Source organism: Odontesthes bonariensis, chromosome 4 (genome assembly GCF_027942865.1).
Source record: "Odontesthes bonariensis isolate fOdoBon6 chromosome 4, fOdoBon6.hap1, whole genome shotgun sequence".
In the NCBI taxonomy this organism is placed as follows: Eukaryota; Metazoa; Chordata; class Actinopteri; order Atheriniformes; family Atherinopsidae; genus Odontesthes; species Odontesthes bonariensis.
In genome coordinates this window covers 38,476,631-38,495,526 of record NC_134509.1, presented here as the reverse complement: position 1 = coordinate 38,495,526, position 18,896 = coordinate 38,476,631, and the positions used below count along the sequence as shown (strand labels likewise).

Here is an 18,896-nt window from a genome sequence, read left to right as displayed (position 1 = left end):
GATGTGATGGAGCTCGGTCATTAAGAGCTTTATATGTAAGGAGAAGAATCTTAAATTCTATTCTGAATTTAACAGGGAGCCAATGAAGAGAAGCTAAAACTGGAGAAATATGATCTCTCCTGTTAGTTCTCATCAAAACTCTGGCAGCAGAATTTTGGATCAGCTGAAGGCTTTTCAGAGAATATGTGGGACAGCCCAATAATAAAGAATTACAGTAGTCCAATCTTGAAGTAACAAATGCATGGAGCAGTTTTTCAGCATCACTCTGAGACAAGATGTTCCTGATTTTAACAATATTACGAAGATGAAAGAAGGCAGTCCTAGAAACCTGTTTTATATGTGAGTCAAATGATAAATTCTGGTCAAAAATAACTCCAAGGTTCCTCACTGTAGTACTAGAAGCCAAGGAAATACCATCTAGAGTAACTATATAACTAGACAATTTCTCCCTGAAATGCTCAGGTCCAAAGATAACGACTTCAGTTTTGTCTGAATTTAGAAGCAGACAGTTCTGAGTCATCCAGGTCTTTATGTCTTTAAGACATGCTTGTACTCTGACCAACCTATTGGGTTCATCTGGTTTTATAGATAAATACAGCTTAGTATCATCAGTATAGCAATGGAAATGTATGCCATGCTGTCTAATAATGTTACCTAATGGAAGCATGTATAAAGTGAAAAGAATCGGTCCAAGCACAGAACCCTGAGGAACTCCATGACTTACTCTGGTGTGTGAGGAAGATTCTTCATTTACAAGAACAAACTGAAATCTATCAGATAAATATGACTTAAACCAGCCTAATGCAGTTCCTTTAATCCCAATAACATGTTCAAGTCTCTGTAATAGAATGCTGTGATCGACCGTATCAAATGCAGCACTGAGATCCAACAGGACAAGCACAGACACAAGTCCGCTATCAGAGGCTAAGAGCAGATCATTGGTAACTTTCAGCAGTGCTGTTTCTGTGCTATGATGCACTCTGAATCCTGACTGAAACTCTTCAAACAGATTATTTCTGTGGAAATGATCACAAAGTTGAGCTGCAACTATTTTATCAAGAACTTTAGACAAAAAAACGGAAATTGGATATAGGTCGATAATGAGCTAACACTTCTGAATCAAGAGTAATGGTAAATGGACTGTACTTGTATAGCACTTTTCTAGTCTGATTGTCCACTTAAAGCACTTCTAACACTACATGCCACATTCACCCATTCACACACACTCATACAGCATGTCTACGTCTATACACACTACGTGCTTTCTAATCATTCAGTAGGTTTTTTAAGTAAAGGTTTAATTACAGCATCCTTAAAAATCTGAGGTACATATCCTGTCAGCAAAGACAGATTGATCAAATCCAATATGGAAGTGTCAAATACGGGAAAAACCTGCTTGATCATTCTGGTTGGGATTGGGTCTAAAATACCATGATTGAGTTAATAAAATGTCACTTCAAAATATTAATGTTAATGACACTTTCTCTGAAGGTCGAAGGGATTGACATAACAGATAAAAAAAATGAACAAACAAACATGTAAGGAAAGTATTACAGAGACATAATAGAATTTTTCCCAGAGGAAAGTTTTTTTTGTGTTTGCCCATCATCATCTGCATTTTGGAGGGACATGGAGAATTCTATCTACAATAAAACTACACAGTCCATCACGATTAGACCCAAAGATATTATTTCAAAATTCAAATGTAATGACAAATCAATATTTTTCTTAATAAACCTCGTGCCTCTGATAGGTAAATTTCATATCCACAAGATGAAGTTTTCCAAGTGCCTGCCTAACTTTAATATTTTTACCTAAGAATTGAATTTTTATATAGACATATTAAAATCAAGCAAAAAAAGTGAACGTACACTGCTATACTTTAAAGAGTCACTTTCACTGACAGCAAAATAAGATGAAGAGAAATGCCTTATTTGTTTATTTATTTTACTTTTATTTCAAATTACATATATTATTTATTTTTGTATTTTGTTTTATGTATGGTATTTGTATTATTACTCAATTGTCTTTTTCTACATACAGATTGTCTGTATTTTTGTATGTTTATAAATAAAGATTTTTTTTAAAAAATCAGTTAAAACACAGCCATATATACGTCTATGTTAAAACAGCACTCTTAATATATACAGAACAAATGTGTTATTCGCTCTCCGGTTAATCTGAATGAAATTCATTCCACATGTGTTTTTGTACAGCTTTTAATTCGTTGACAAAGCAGGCTTCACATAAACAAATTTATGCTATGGAATTTTTTTCCTTTCAAAGGAAACCTATTTATTTGAGGTCCCTACACTACATTACTCAGGTTACAAATAAGTTAGAAAATTAATGTTTTCTTTTGTTTGTTTGTTTTAGTACAGTGTAATAGCAAAATAAAATGTTGGGTGTCCATTGTAAATGGTTCTTTACTTGCTTTTATTGATAGTTATGTACATATTGGAGGCAACAACTGATCAAAATCAAAAGGGCAGAAACATTTTATTAACTCAGACATGTATATATATTCCAAATAAACATAAGTATAAAACGTCCAACAACCAGAACAATTGTATATCAAATTATTAAACACTTGATTATCTTATAGTTCGGTTGATAATAAATACAACAACTGGAATAATACCCAAGAAATCCAAAGATTTCCTCAAATTTAAGAGTTTCAACATGAGTTGTAAAAAGAAAGCTTTGGGTTGCAATAACAAAAAAAACTTTTTTTAAAAACCTCTTTTTTCAGACATTTCTGTGTAATATTAACTATGCAGTTACAAAATGTAAAAAAGTTTTGAATTACTTTATAAAACGAGTGCAACAATGCTTCATTCTAATGAAGATGCCACACTGTAAAACTGTATGTATTTTACAAAACATAACCATATCAATAATAATCAGGCAGATGGCAAACACTTTTCATGCAAATCATACAAAGAAACAGAATACATAAGGTCATTACACAAAAAACACTAAAAGAGAAATGTACATGTGTGCTCTGAGGGCTATACAAGGTTGGAGAAAAAGAATGTTGAGCCTTTTACATCATTTTCACCTGGAACTTCAAGGTCCATATTACCTGGACGAAAGTTGAACCCTCCAACTGTGTTAAACTTACGATTTGGGATTTGGGGATTTTGTGTTTGAGTAGGGAAAACAGTGACATAGTATCCATCTGAGTTGCCAGGTACTTTTGTTTTTGAATCTCGAGATAAACTTGGCACATGCGCACTGCGTACTTTGTTACCAGTTGGCATTCCACTGTTGTTTTTGGGGTCCCTCGTGTCAATGTCAACCCATGAACCTCTGGCTGTAAGAACATAATCTTTTCCTGTGAAATCGTCAATGTTGAGATCTGAACGACTGAAATCAACATGCTGGTGTAAAGGATCAGTCCCAGCAGGATAGCTGGACCTAACTTTGGTTCTCGGTGACTTTCTATTGGTGTGATGAAGCCTGGCATCTTGATCTATGTCCAGGTCAGGTGCTTTCATTCTCATGCTTGTCATATCTGATCTCCGATTCTTGTAGGAAGGTTTTTTTAACTTTAGTGAAGGATTATCAATATCAAGATCTGGAGATTTGAGATGCAATTGAGGATTGCATGTTGCAGCTTTGGGCATTTTGACGTCCATGTTTGGAACACTTGTAAGATGTCCCTTCAGCTCCCCTGATTTCACATTCAAGTTTGCATTTGGAGGAGAAATGTCTAGATTTGTTGGTCTCAGAGATGCACCAAAGTCAATATCACACCCAGAACTATTTATATCTGGGCTTCCAAATTGAGGCAACTTGAAAGATGGAAATTTGTATTTTCTGTCAGGCAAATTAAGATCAGTTTGAGGACCATGTATGTCTACTGAGGGAATATTCATATCAACATCTGGACCACCAACATTTCTTTTCACTTGAGGACCTGGAAAGTTCATGTCAGGTTGTCCAATGTCACCATTGATTCCTACATCCAGGTGTTTTGCCCTGTTGTCTAACTTTGGACCCTTGATCCTCGCATCAGGTAGCTCCAAAGCTGATATACTTACACCAGGGCCTTTCAGCCTCGGTGAAGCTCGGAGATTCAAATCTGGAGCTTTTAGGTCTGAATTCAACTTCAAATTAGACCCTTTTGGTAATTTGATATTAGGATTTGGTAAATCAAGACCAAGGTCTGGGCTATCTAACTCTGCACCAGAAAATCCTACATCAGGCATTTTCAAATGTGGCACTTTGAATGTCCTCCTTGGGCTGCCAAAATCAACATCTGGAACTTCAAAGCCAGTTTTAGAGTCTTTAAAGTCCATATTTGGTAAACCCACACTGGGGCAATCAAATCCACCTTTCATCTTTGGAAGACTGGGATTCATATCTGGAGCTTTTAGGTTTGACTTTAATTTCAGATCTGATTCTTTTGGAAATTTTACATCAGGGTCTGGTGAATTGAAGTTAAGGTCTGGGCCATGTAACTTTGGACCAGAAAACCCTACATTTGGCATTTTCAAATTTGGCATTTTAGATTTCCCTGATGAGCTGCCAAAATCAATATTTGGAACTTCAAAGCCAGTTTTTGAGCTTTTTAGGTTGCTATTTGGCACACTGATGTCAGCGTCTGGCCCATCAAAATTGCCATTAAGTTCAGGTCCTTTTTTGTTCGGTAGATTCATTTTAGGCATTTTCAGTTTCACTTTTGGTGAGCCAATGCTGACATCTGGAGTGTTAACATCTAACTTTGGAGCTTTAAGGTCCATGTTTGGCAATGTGCTTGAAAAGGTTAATTTAGGCCATTTCAATTTGCTTGAGGGTGCACTTACATCCCAGTCTGGACCATGAAGCTCTGTCTTTGGTCTTGCCAATGTTGGCATTTTTAGTTCGGCAGATGGCATATCAGAGTTGAGGTTTGGGGTTTCGAGGCCCATTTTGGGGCTTTTTAGATCAGTCTTTGGCATATTTATGTCTGGCACGTTTATTCCAGCACCAAGATTGGGACTCGATATGTCTAACTCAGGTGGAGTTAGGTCCAGGTTAGGGCCATCTATCTTTGGACCAGAGAACCCCAAGTCAGGTAGGTTGAAGTTAGGATTTTTAAATTTCCCAGATTGGCCAGAAATATTCAAATCAGTTTTTGGGCCATCAAAGTTGGCATCAATATCAGGCCCTTTTAGGCTTGGAAGACTAATCTTGGGCATCTTGAATTTAGGCATTTTGAATTTTGCTTTAGGAAAGCCAGTGTTGACATCTGGAGTGCTCATATCTAACTTAGGATCTTTAAGGTGCATGTTAGGGAAGTCCAAATCAGGGGCATTCATTCCACCCTTCATCTTTGGAGCTTTCAGGCTAAAATCTGTGGACTTCAGATCTGCATTTAGGTCCACATCTGGTCTTTTTGGCAACGTACCTGAAAGACTGAATTTAGGCATTTTCAACTTACTTGAAGGAGCATTCAGATCCCAGTCTGGGGCATGAAGTTCTGGCATTTTCAGTTTGCCTGACGGCATGTCTAAGTTGACATCTGGAGTATTAAGGTCCAGTTTGCGAGTTTTAAAGTCAACTTTAGGCATATTCATGTCTGGTGCATTTATTGCACCACTGAGATTTGAACCAGAGATATCAAAGTCAGGTGGGGTTAGGTCCAAGTTAGGGCCATGTAACTTTGGGCCAGATAGCCCCAAGTCAGGTAGGTTCAAGTTAGGCTTTTTAAATTTCCCAGATTGGCCAGAAATATCTAGATCTAGATCAGCTTTTGTGCCTTTGAAGTTGACATCAGGTGCATTTACATTTATTCCAGGGCCATCAAAGTTGGCATCAATTTCAGGTCCTTTAAGATTTGGGAGGCCAAATTTGGGCATTTTCAGTTTGGGAAATTTCAGCTTTGTTTTTGGTGAACCAATGTTGAGATCTGGAGTGCTCACATCTAACTTAGGATCTTTAAGGTGCATGTTAGGGAAGTCCAAATCAGGGGCATTCATTCCACCCTTCATCTTTGGAGCTTTCAGGCTAAAATCTGTGGACTTCAGATCTGCATTTAGGTCCACATCTGGTCTTTTTGGCAACGTACCTGAAAGACTGAATTTATTCATTTTCAACTTACTTGAAGGAGCATTCAGATCCCAGTCTGGGGCATGAAGTTCTGGCATTTTCAGTTTGCCTGACGGCATGTCTAAGTTGACATCTGGAGTATTAAGGTCCAGTTTGGGGGTTTTAAAGTCAACTTTGGGCATATTCATGTCTGGTGCATTTATTGCACCACTGAGATTTGAACCAGAGATATCAAAGTCAGGTGGCGTTAGGTCCAAGTTAGGGCCATGTAACTTTGGGCCAGATAGCCCCAAGTCAGGTAGGTTCAAGTTAGGCTTTTTAAATTTCCCAGATTGGCCAGAAATATCTAGATCTAGATCAGCTTTTGTGCCTTTGAAGTTGACATCAGGTGCATTTACATTTATTCCAGGGCCATCAAAGTTGGCATCAATTTCAGGTCCTTTAAGATTTGGGAGGCCAAATTTGGGCATTTTCAGTTTGGGAAATTTCAGCTTTGTTTTTGGTGAACCAATGTTGAGATCTGGAGTGCTCACATCTAACTTAGGATCTTTAAGGTGCATGTTAGGGAAGTCCAAATCAGGGGCATTCATTCCACCCTTCATCTTTGGAGCTTTCAGGCTAAAATCTGTGGACTTCAGATCTGCATTTAGGTCCACATCTGGTCTTTTTGGCAACGTACCTGAAAGACTGAATTTAGGCATTTTCAACTTACTTGAAGGAGCATTCAGATCCCAGTCTGGGGCATGAAGTTCTGGCATTTTCAGTTTGCCTGACGGCATGTCTAAGTTGACATCTGGAGTATTAAGGTCCAGTTTGCGAGTTTTAAAGTCAACTTTAGGCATATTCATGTCTGGTGCATTTATTGCACCACTGAGATTTGAACCAGAGATATCAAAGTCAGGTGGGGTTAGGTCCAAGTTAGGGCCATGTAACTTTGGGCCAGATAGCCCCAAGTCAGGTAGGTTCAAGTTAGGCTTTTTAAATTTCCCAGATTGGCCAGAAATATCTAGATCTAGATCAGCTTTTGTGCCTTTGAAGTTGACATCAGGTGCATTTACATTTATTCCAGGGCCATCAAAGTTGGCATCAATTTCAGGTCCTTTAAGATTTGGGAGGCCAAATTTGGGCATTTTCAGTTTGGGAAATTTCAGCTTTGTTTTTGGTGAACCAATGTTGAGATCTGGAGTGCTCACATCTAACTTAGGATCTTTAAGGTGCATGTTAGGGAAGTCCAAATCAGGGGCATTCATTCCACCCTTCATCTTTGGAGCTTTCAGGCTAAAATCTGTGGACTTCAGATCTGCATTTAGGTCCACATCTGGTCTTTTTGGCAACGTACCTGAAAGACTGAATTTAGGCATTTTCAACTTACTTGAAGGAGCATTCAGATCCCAGTCTGGGGCATGAAGTTCTGGCATTTTCAGTTTGCCTGACGGCATGTCTAAGTTGACATCTGGAGTATTAAGGTCCAGTTTGCGAGTTTTAAAGTCAACTTTAGGCATATTCATGTCTGGTGCATTTATTGCACCACTGAGATTTGAACCAGAGATATCAAAGTCAGGTGGGGTTAGGTCCAAGTTAGGGCCATGTAACTTTGGGCCAGATAGCCCCAAGTCAGGTAGGTTCAAGTTAGGCTTTTTAAATTTCCCAGATTGGCCAGAAATATCTAGATCTAGATCAGCTTTTGTGCCTTTGAAGTTGACATCAGGTGCATTTACATTTATTCCAGGGCCATCAAAGTTGGCATCAATTTCAGGTCCTTTAAGATTTGGGAGGCCAAATTTGGGCATTTTCAGTTTGGGAAATTTCAGCTTTGTTTTTGGTGAACCAATGTTGAGATCTGGAGTGCTCACATCTAACTTAGGATCTTTAAGGTGCATGTTAGGGAAGTCCAAATCAGGGGCATTCATTCCACCCTTCATCTTTGGAGCTTTCAGGCTAAAATCTGTGGACTTCAGATCTGCATTTAGGTCCACATCTGGTCTTTTTGGCAACGTACCTGAAAGACTGAATTTAGGCATTTTCAACTTACTTGAAGGAGCATTCAGATCCCAGTCTGGGGCATGAAGTTCTGGCATTTTCAGTTTGCCTGACGGCATGTCTAAGTTGACATCTGGAGTATTAAGGTCCAGTTTGGGGGTTTTAAAGTCAACTTTGGGCATATTCATGTCTGGTGCATTTATTGCACCACTGAGATTTGAACCAGAGATATCAAAGTCAGGTGGCGTTAGGTCCAAGTTAGGGCCATGTAACTTTGGGCCAGATAGCCCCAAGTCAGGTAGGTTCAAGTTAGGCTTTTTAAATTTCCCAGATTGGCCAGAAATATCTAGATCTAGATCAGCTTTTGTGCCTTTGAAGTTGACATCAGGTGCATTTACATTTATTCCAGGGCCATCAAAGTTGGCATCAATTTCAGGTCCTTTAAGATTTGGGAGGCCAAATTTGGGCATTTTCAGTTTGGGAAATTTCAGCTTTGTTTTTGGTGAACCAATGTTGAGATCTGGAGTGCTCACATCTAACTTAGGATCTTTAAGGTGCATGTTAGGGAAGTCCAAATCAGGGGCATTCATTCCACCCTTCATCTTTGGAGCTTTCAGGCTAAAATCTGTGGACTTCAGATCTGCATTTAGGTCCACATCTGGTCTTTTTGGCAACATACCTGAAAGACTGAATTTAGGCATTTTCAACTTACTTGAAGGAGCATTCAGATCCCAGTCTGGGGCATGAAGTTCTGGCATTTTCAGTTTGCCTGACGGCATGTCTAAGTTGACATCTGGAGTATTAAGGTCCAGTTTGGGGGTTTTAAAGTCAACTTTGGGCATATTCATGTCTGGTGCATTTATTGCACCACTGAGATTTGAACCAGAGATATCAAAGTCAGGTGGCGTTAGGTCCAAGTTAGGGCCATGTAACTTTGGGCCAGATAGCCCCAAGTCAGGTAGGTTCAAGTTAGGCTTTTTAAATTTCCCAGATTGGCCAGAAATATCTAGATCTAGATCAGCTTTTGTGCCTTTGAAGTTGACATCAGGTGCATTTACATTTATTCCAGGGCCATCAAAGTTGGCATCAATTTCAGGTCCTTTAAGATTTGGGAGGCCAAATTTGGGCATTTTCAGTTTGGGAAATTTCAGCTTTGTTTTTGGTGAACCAATGTTGAGATCTGGAGTGCTCACATCTAACTTAGGATCTTTAAGGTGCATGTTAGGGAAGTCCAAATCAGGGGCATTCATTCCACCCTTCATCTTTGGAGCTTTCAGGCTAAAATCTGTGGACTTCAGATCTGCATTTAGGTCTACATCTGGTCTTTTTGGCAACGTACCTGAAAGACTGAATTTAGGCATTTTCAACTTACTTGAAGGAGCATTCAGATCCCAGTCTGGGGCATGAAGTTCTGGCATTTTCAGTTTGCCTGACGGCATGTCTAAGTTGACATCTGGAGTGTTTACGTCTATCTTTGGGGACTTAAAGTCCATATTTGGTGAGTCCAAGTTAGGGGCATCAATGCCACCCTTTATCTTTGATGTTTTGAGACTTAGATGTGGTGAATTTATATTTGTGTTCATGTCCAAATTTGGTTCCTTTGGCAATGTGCTCGAAAAACTAAACTTGGGCATTTTAAATTTGCTTGAGGACTCATCAATATGCATGTCAGGAACTTTCAAGTCGACATTTGGTTTCTTCATTTCCGGCACTTTGAATTTACCTGACAGCATATCAAAGTTAGCATCAGGGCCAGAGAGATCTTGTTTGGGCTTTTGAAGGCCTATACCAGGCATATTCAAATCTGCTGAACCAATGGTCCCTTTAAATTTAGGTTTTGAAAAGTCAAAGTCTGGGGTCTTAAGCTCACCCTCAACCAAGTCACCATCTAAAACTGAAACTTGAATGTCTGGCAAATCAAACTTGGGCATTGTAAACTTCGGAGCCTTGTATTTTCCAGATTGACCTTTAATGTCAACTGATTGAGTGTCAATGGCCAGATGCATTCCTTTTTGGTCAGCTTTAGGTATACTCATATCGGATGCAGAAATGCCACTTATTGACTTTGGTGTTTTGAGACTTAGGTCAGGTGTTTTAACATCACTTTTACCTTTGCCAGAGAGCCCATATTTGGGCAATGAGACTGTACCAGACGGAGCATCCACATCTAAACCTGCAGATTTAAAATCAGTCTTTGGTTTCTTAAGAGGCTCTTTGATGTCAGTGTCTAAAGGCATGTCAATGTCTGTTCCATTTACACCAACTTGTGATAGATTAAAACCTGATTTTTCAGGCAGTTTCACAGACAACCCAAACTTGGACGCTCCATCAAAACTGGAAGGATCATCCAGATTAAGATCTGGGTTTTTTGGTCTCTTGGAATGTTTGAGACTGAGTTTACCCAAGGGAATTTCTGTGGTTTCTATTTCTGGTGTCTTAACATTACATTCTGGGTTACTAATAGGTGGTCCAGAGAGGGCAAGGTATGGCAGTTTAAATTTTGGCATTTTGAATTCTGGGTTTATTCCTTCAATGTCTAATTTTGGGACACCAGCATTAAAAGATGGATCAGTGATAATTTCCCTGTTCAGGTCCATCTCCATTTTAGGGGAAGAAACATCTGAAGCTTTTAAGTCCAAACCCATTTGTGGAGCTCTTTCAAGATTTGTCATAGCCAAGTTAGCCAAAGCACTGTCTGTATTTGGCAGGTGACTACCAACAGCAGCATTGACATTTGGATCATCATCAGAGAGATGGAAGTCTGGAGCGTTTAACTGTGGGTCTCGAGCTTCAAGTTTTAGTCTTGGCACCTGTGCATCACTTTGAGTAATGCCATTCAAACCAAGACCCAGTGGTGGAAAGTTCAGATTACTGCCATCTTTTGATTCTTCAGCATCAGAATGGGAATCGGCATTAGCATCTGTGCCCAGAGTCTTAGGTTTCAAAAGTCCAAAGTCAACTCCAAGGCGAGGCAACCCCATGTCCTGTTTTAGGTTGACCTTGGATGAGGCGGATACTGTTGGCTTGCCAGTTATCTCCCCATTCACACAGCCCTCATCAGCACCAGATAAGTCATCCCTCATGAACTTTTTTATTTTTCCATTGTAGAGTTTGCTGTAGGAATCCTTCAGCATCTGGAAATACAAGTCAGCGATTGGAATGTTATTTCAAGAGAAATCAGAACATTTCAATCAGTTTGGGTCACTGTTGAACAAAACAATAAAAAACAAAAAAAAAAAAAACGTTATTTTACTCATGTTTCAGTTGATAATATCTGTGTTACACCTACTGTTTCAGGACTCCTGGCACACTGATCCAAATCACCAAGGCTCTTGCTCAGGCTGTTTCGAGTGAGGACATGGATTTTGTCATCAAATGGCTCCATCAACTTTAATACTTTTAACACTTCCTCCTTTGATAGTTGGTCAAAATGTATTGTTGCTCCCAAAATTTCATCCCCTGAAAACGACAAATCAAGAATTTAAGTAACACGGTAATTTGTTACAGACAATCCCATAAAATCCCATAAAAAATACTGTATATCCTTTAAGGCTAGCTATAGATATAAACATCCTAAATTGGACATGATGATGACAGAGCAGCAGACAACACTGCTGTGTGTGGGTGTGTGTGTATGGAGGAATCACAAAAAGAAATTCTAATTCTCAAAAACTACTTTGCAATGTTTTGACCACAATCTGTCAGTTTTGTGATCTGGAAATTAGTCAATAAGATAATGAAATCAAATAAGAAATACTTTAGAAAATACAACAGCACAGCTCAAAACTGATCAGAAGGCTCAATGTAAAAAATACTAATGTTGTGAAAAGCTTTGCATTAGAACAGGCTTGGTTTGAATTAAGTGTACAAAGGTTCCTTCAAATCAACGGTGTGCTCTTGTGGCAAACAGGTACTTAAATCTATGAGCTAAGACGATGTTGACTGGTTTGTTTGTTTTTTTGTTTTTTAATATTTGTAAAACAGCCAAACACTAAATGAAAAAAGCTTCAAGTAGGAAATCAGAGCTCATACCTTCCTTCAAGCCCTGGTTGTGTGATGCACTGCTGAGACTGGAAATGACCAGCCCCCCCTCTTCTGATTGCTCCAGGGTCAAGGCCTCAGAGAGGCTCCTTCCCCTGCGGTGTGTAGGCTGCATACAAAATATTTCAGGAACTGTTTACTAAAGAAGCACTTATCTACAGGAAAACTAAATTTGAACATCAATGTGTTTCAATGCGTCATACCATTATTTCTGTTGGTGATTTGTGTATCTCTCACAAAGCCTAAAGGAGAAAATAAAACAGTCATTGAATGGACTCTGACACTCTAAATAGCAGTTGCAACACATAAAACACACAGAACTTAAGTAAAACCCTCAAACGCTTAAACACTTGGAAAGGGGGATTAAAAGGGTATTCACACAACAGGTTACAATGGAAAAGGTAATCATTTAAAACCACATTTTGAAATTAACATCAATTAAAATTATTTTATAGACAAGGAGGAAAGATCAAAGGAGCTGCAAATTATTCTTTCTTTTTTAGTTCATTTCCAAGAAAGGAAATCACTAAAGATGAATCTCAAGAGCACATCTAACAGCTTAACACATCTAACCTGGACTCACTTATACTCTGGCATTTAAATATAGATTCAAACTGATTTTGCACCTAATGTATAGATCAGGGTTTCTTACACACGGACGCTTGAATGTTGTTTCCTTACTTGTTAGTTACTTTAGATAAATGTATTTGCTAAATGACTAAATGTCTTGTGTTGCACAAGAGCAATATAAAATCCTCAGGAAGAGTACGTTATTTTTCCAGTACAGTACGCATCTGGAAGAGTAACAGAAAGGGAAGTGAGCGGGCACATTGCCCAGGTATTTAAGCTGCAGCCCCGGGCAGTGCCGTAACCAGCATTGAGGACACACAGGTCATGACCTCGGTATTTTCCCCGGTGTTTTTTTAATTTTTTTAATTTTTAATTTTTTTTATTCAGAGAAATGTCAAATTAATATAAGATGAAAATCGTTCTGACTTTGATTGGTGGAAAGATCAGCATGCATTCTCATTTGTTTTTCTGAAAATAAAGTCCACATAATCCCTTTATCATCACGTTATATTTTAAAACTGAGCGGAAAAACGCCACCCGACTTTTTTTTCTTTTTTACGCCACCTGCCATTGGAAACATGTTTATCATATTACACAGCTTCGACGCGAAAGTCAGCTGGGAAATGGAAGCAAGATGAAGAAATCTACTAAACAAACTAAACTCAGCTTTAGAAAGCCAACTGGCCAGGGGAAAAGAAAGAGAGAAGGAGGTGAGTTCATTTCGCCAATCGCCAGTGAGAATGAGTGACAGTTCATAATGTTCATATGCGTTCAAAGCGCGGCTAGGAATAGGAAGATGCTAGATCATTGTCCTCAGCATTTCAAGCAACAGTCACAAAGCCCCTTGGTTAGGATTTCGTTTTCCAGTCGGCACAAACACACTGCACACAAATCTCTCTCTCAATTCGATTTTCCCCCCAAAAAAGTAGCGACCTGTAATGAAATTATTGGGAATCGTGACACGGCTTGGGCTGTTAAAGGGACACTATGTAATAAATTAAGTCATTTATTAGCTCAAATCAACATATTCATTCATAAGTTAGTTCTCATTGGTGTAAAATGATCTCTGTCAAAAATCTCACTTATCCTCCTGAGTGAAGAATAACTTGTCTGTATCTACATAGAGCAGGTAAGCTCTATGGAGGCTGCCATGTCCTTCCGCTCTATGAAAAATGACGAAGTGCCGAGAGGGACATAAAGCACTTCGAATCGCGATTTCCCCACCAGGCCTACAAGCAGAAATGACGTCATTGTGACGTCATTTCCGCCAAATGGCTTATTACAGCCGCTAATGCTAAATAGATTTTATTCCTTGGCACATATGTCTTTGTGTTCATTAGCTTTCTTTTTGTAAGTGCATCATCTTCTTCTTTTTATTATTATTCCTATGCTCCCCCTGGATATCTTCTTTTTGGCGTTATGCTCACATTTGTAAACTGTTATTTTGTTGATTTACTAATAAAGTTTAAAAAAAAAAAAAAATGCTAAATAGATTTTATCTCGTAAATGATCCCACTAATAATGCATTGATTGTTACCAAACTTCTGCTGTAGTACACATAGGCTCTTACCTCACAAAACGAGGCATTAGAAAGTTTGTAAGTTTACCGGGAGTTTATTTACCGCCGCTAATGCTCCTATTGCTAACACAGGCTAATGCTAACGCTGCGTCAACGTCACTTCCGGTAACTCCCGGAATATGACTAATAGGGCTCGGGCACGTGACGTCACTACGTGAGCGGCGGCCATACTGGAGGCTCAGAACTGTTTTGTTTACATTGTTTTCCACTGCGCGCAGACGTACTCCCGCCTGGTCTCGGAACTTTCTTCGTTGGTTTATCTATTTTACTTATTGTCTTTGCCACTATGGTCGCACGTTGCTGTGTCGTGGGGTGCAATAGCGTAAGCTGTGATAGGAATGGGGGGGAAATCGTAAATGGTTTATCTTTTTACCGGTTTCCTGCTTGGAGGCGCACCCACGGAGACCAAGTGTCCGAGATAACAAAGCGTCGTCGACTAGCATGGATCGCTGCTGTAAGACGACCAAGCATAACTTTCCACTCAATCCCGGTGTCGATGAGAGTGTGTTCTCTGCATTTTCATTCTGGTAAGTTACAGACTTTTGTGTGCTGAGGTAAAGATCCCCGCCTTCACAAGAGGACACTGTCAGTTGGAAGCAAGGGATGTCTCAATGGGTTAAAAGCGGAGGACAAATTTCGTGTGTATGCATGTATACATGACAATAAATCTGATCTTAATCTTAATTTAATGTGGAAAATACAAGGAAAATTGCCCATCTCCAAATTCACATGGAAAGGGCGATTGGAACTGTCAGAAACAATACACCTTTTTGTCAGCAAAAGTACCTATCAACATAGTTTTGCCATGCGAAGGTGAAGACAAAACATTCTTTGACAAGATTGTGTCTGTATGTTGTACTCTGACCACCATGAGCAGGAGTGTTGTGCAAAGTTGAAGTCGTCTGAAATAAATATGCTTTGAGATACAGCCAAGTGTGTGTGTTTCATTATTTATTTACAAGTAGAGTAACATGACAAAAGTGTAAAGTGTCATTATAATTGAAACTGTTGCAAAGTATAAGCACTGACACCACATACTATATACGCAATTATGTCCGAAAGGGTGAACTTAGGCAGTAAATCTTCGTCGACAATCCATTCCTTGCTCGGTATTTCATAAGGGTCCAGTCCGTTTATAACGCCAATCTTCTGTATGTACCGATCTCTGGCTTCCTTCTGTAATGTATCCCGGTATATCCCACATCCTTTCTTCGATTTTAACATGCTTTTCTCTCACTTTTCTCTCACTGTTTGGTCCTTGATCTCCGTCTTGCCTCAGGGTTTGTTTACGAGATTGAGCCTCCAATATGGCGACCATATCCCAGAATGCAACGCGTGTGCCCGAGCCCTATTGCATTGCTTGCACACCAAAGGAGATGTTATGTTATCTGACATGTTATCTGTCATCTGTATTCATAGTGTTGTTGTATGTGTGTTATATAATCCTTTGTACTGTGTGTCTTGATTTCTTTTTGTTTGTATGGACCTTGAGTCTGAAGCTATAGCTTCTTGAATCTTGACACATTCCGCTTGCCGTAGTTCAAGAAGTTGCAGCGCACATTTGAAAACGTGAGGCGCTAGAGAGCAAATTCATTCAACTTTGCAAAATAAAATTGCACCACTAGATGGGGGAAGAAATTACATAGTGTCCCTTTAAGCTAACTTTTTTTTTTTTTAATCAGGGCTTGACAGTTTTGTGCCAACTGTGGCTCATTCAGCCTCACTAGCTACAGTTTTGTTCAGTGCTATATGGCTTCCTACATGTAAATAAAGCAGACTAATAGAAACTGGGTCAGAAACTTATATTTTTCATTTTACTTAAAACAATTGATGATGCACACGGGGCAAAATAACAGAATGAAATACCCCGTGTACTCTCTCATATGACACAATCTTGAGGTTAGTTGTGCTGCTCATGGTGCATTATGAAGCCAAGTTTTACCAGCATTTAGCTAGTTGTCAGGCCCAGCATGATACCTCTGTCTTCTCTGTGTTGAGTGAATGGATTGAATTGAGACTATACATCTAAAATACAGCCAACATCTTGTGGTCTGTTTGGCACATTCTACGATGTTAATTTAGTGGGTGGATTCAACCAGTTACTTAGGTAAAATGATTGCATTTTTCCTAATGAACCATTTGGATTTTATTGCAAATGGTGTCTAAAATTTTGCACATCGGTTAGACCAATAACCCAACTCATTCATTTGACTTTTTAGTGGGTCATGCACATGCATGGTGATGATGGTGACAATAGTAATAATAATAATAATGTAATATTAATAACAATAATATTAATGGTGATGATGATGATATTTTAAAACAGATGACACAGGAGAGGATGAGAATGAGGGAGTTGAAGAGAGAGAGTCAGTAGAGGAAGAAAGGGGAAGAACTGAGTCTCACTCACTCACTCAAATACTCTACTTTTGTGATCACATTGTTATAATAAACTTGTTCCCCTACATATTCACCTCCTTGATGGGCTTGTGATTTACCTCTGTTTATTCACATTTCCACACTGTATTTTAAAAAGTCAACATATTAGGATGTTTTTTTTGTCAAATAAGATTTATCGCAATATTTGACCTCGGTATTTGAAAAATCCTGGTTACGGCCCTGGCCCCGGGCTGCTGAGTCATTATTGTGAGAAGTCAGAAACAGGTTTATCGAGAGTGTTTTGAACAAGTGCTCTGTTTTGTGGTGTTTCCTTTTTGTAAGCTAACAAAGTCAATGTAACCACACCCACTGCTTTCTAATACAGACGTCCTGGCAGCACATTGACAAGCCTCCTGAGTGTTCAGGCACATCATGTCCTTTAAAGATCACATGAAATGAAGTGCCGAGATGAGCTGAATGAAAGACGCTGTTCTTTCACTTTCATCATCAGCTAACTGCAATATCTATAATTCCACACAAAATACAGGCATGATCAAAACTCTTTTATGAGTTAACAGTTACATACAACCACATGTGTATGGGCAAAATTAATAAATATGCATTCAATGTTTGCATCATTTACACAGCATCCCGCTTCAGTGTGCAACCAAACATACAGTGTGTCATCATAACAGCTAAATTAAAACAACAATACATATTTCTGTACTTTCCTAATATCAGTCTGATATCTATCAAGAAACCTCAAACTTTCACATAATTCACTTTGAATCAAAGTAAAAACTAAATATATCATTTGGAATATATGATGTTGAGCTAGAGCAGAACTTGGTCAGATCTAAAAATTTGACTTAACTGTAAACAAACATATGAGAGTTTTGTAATCACAGATAATTTAACCAAATTAACTAGAAATATATATACAGATGATAGTTAATTAATCCAAACTTTAAATACAGTATAAGCTTGCATATGACAAATGTCCTCAAATAATAAAAAAAGTGCAGTTTTAAGATTAGGATTTTAAAATTTGGTGATCTGGAATCGCAAATTCCTTGAATGTACATGTCATCAGTCAGATCAACAAACAGCTCCAAGCAACATGTGAGCAAAGAAAGCTTCTGATTACTACTTAAAAAGTTCCCATGAAACATCCCACAGGTGAGCCAGAGTGCAACAGTTTCACTTCACTGTCACAAAAAGACAGATGCACAAGCAGCAAGGTGCAGAACCATGTAAAAGGCATTTCCCTTAAAACTAAATCTGTCAACAGATGACGCATTTCCACTACTCGATGAAAGATATTGCATGTTGGTGGAATAGAACATGCTAAGAGCGGTTTGAAACACCTGTAAAAGCAGCAGATATTTCCTGGTCGCAGGTGCCGGTTTGGCAGAAACTACTTGCATGTGGCCAACTTAAAACCTGAACTGAGGACAAGAGTCACTCAAATCCTGCACAGGAAGAAACACCACTGAAAATGAATGAAAGAAATCAAGCTGACCTTAGGATCCATTAGGCGGCTGTTTCAGGTGGCACCTGCCTTCTGTGTGGCTGAAGTTGTATCCTCAGTCCTCAGTCTGCAGGCTGTCAGTGAGGAGACGAGCGCTGATCTGGGGATGAAGACTCAACCTGAAGCAGACAAACAGGTTCCACTTCAAAAACGCTCTGTTACCTTCGAACACAAACACGCAAGTTCACATCATACGCCCTCATACAAACACACCCTGACTACCACACACCCGTGTTTCATATGTGTACAAACAAAATCACACCACAGCAGACAATAGAACCTCAATCTCTGACACGCCTTTTATTAAATAGCAGCACATCTTGTCCCACAGCTAGATGCACATTATACACATAAACTTTTATTTAAGCCAGCAATACAGTTTATTTTTGATTGTGGGGGAAACCGGGACAGCACATAAATAAAAAAAAAAAACACTCCCCCTGACAACATGAGTGTCAGCATGAGAAAAAATGTTGACCTGAGCCGAGGGAGTGGCAGGCGTTGTTTAAGCTCCAGTCACTGTTCAGCCACGCAGACCGACGTGTGTGTGAATCTGGGCAGAAAGAAATTTTAACAATATAGTCCAGTAATGATGAATAATACTTGTGTTGTGGAAATTTTATTAAGTGAGTCTTAATAAGAGTTAGGGTTAGTCGTCTTTTATGAGTTGAGAAAATGACTGAAGGTCACGAACAGCTTTCATAAGAAACATATAAAAGGTTCCCACGTAGAGCGAAAAAAATGGATGTAAGAATCACGCTTATTATTTGTACAACAAGT

At 39.0% G+C, this 18,896-nt stretch overlaps 1 protein-coding gene across 1 annotated transcript; it reads right to left on the bottom strand.

Annotated features, from left to right (window-relative positions):
- Nucleotides 1-2,474: 2,474 nt before the first annotated feature.
- Nucleotides 2,475-18,225, bottom strand: LOC142379066 (uncharacterized). The gene is made up of 5 exons (XM_075464149.1): nucleotides 18,108-18,225; nucleotides 12,261-12,299; nucleotides 12,049-12,166; nucleotides 11,306-11,475; nucleotides 2,475-11,150 (listed from the first exon to the last, which is right to left on the bottom strand). The coding sequence occupies exons 2-5, from the start codon at nucleotides 12,261-12,263 to the stop codon at nucleotides 3,012-3,014; spliced, it is 8,430 nt and encodes a 2,809-aa protein (XP_075320264.1). The 5' UTR covers nucleotides 12,264-12,299; nucleotides 18,108-18,225; the 3' UTR covers nucleotides 2,475-3,011.
- Nucleotides 18,226-18,896: the final 671 nt, after the last annotated feature.

Bases quoted from the DNA above. Each gene is read 5' to 3' on its own strand.
- LOC142379066 (XM_075464149.1), bottom strand. The intron at 11,476-12,048 runs GTATGAGCTCTG...TGTCGTTTTCAG, and splicing joins CAACCAGGGCTTGAAGGAAG to GGGATGAAATTTTGGGAGCA. The intron at 11,151-11,305 runs GTAGGTGTAACA...TTGTATTTCCAG, and splicing joins GTGCCAGGAGTCCTGAAACA to ATGCTGAAGGATTCCTACAG.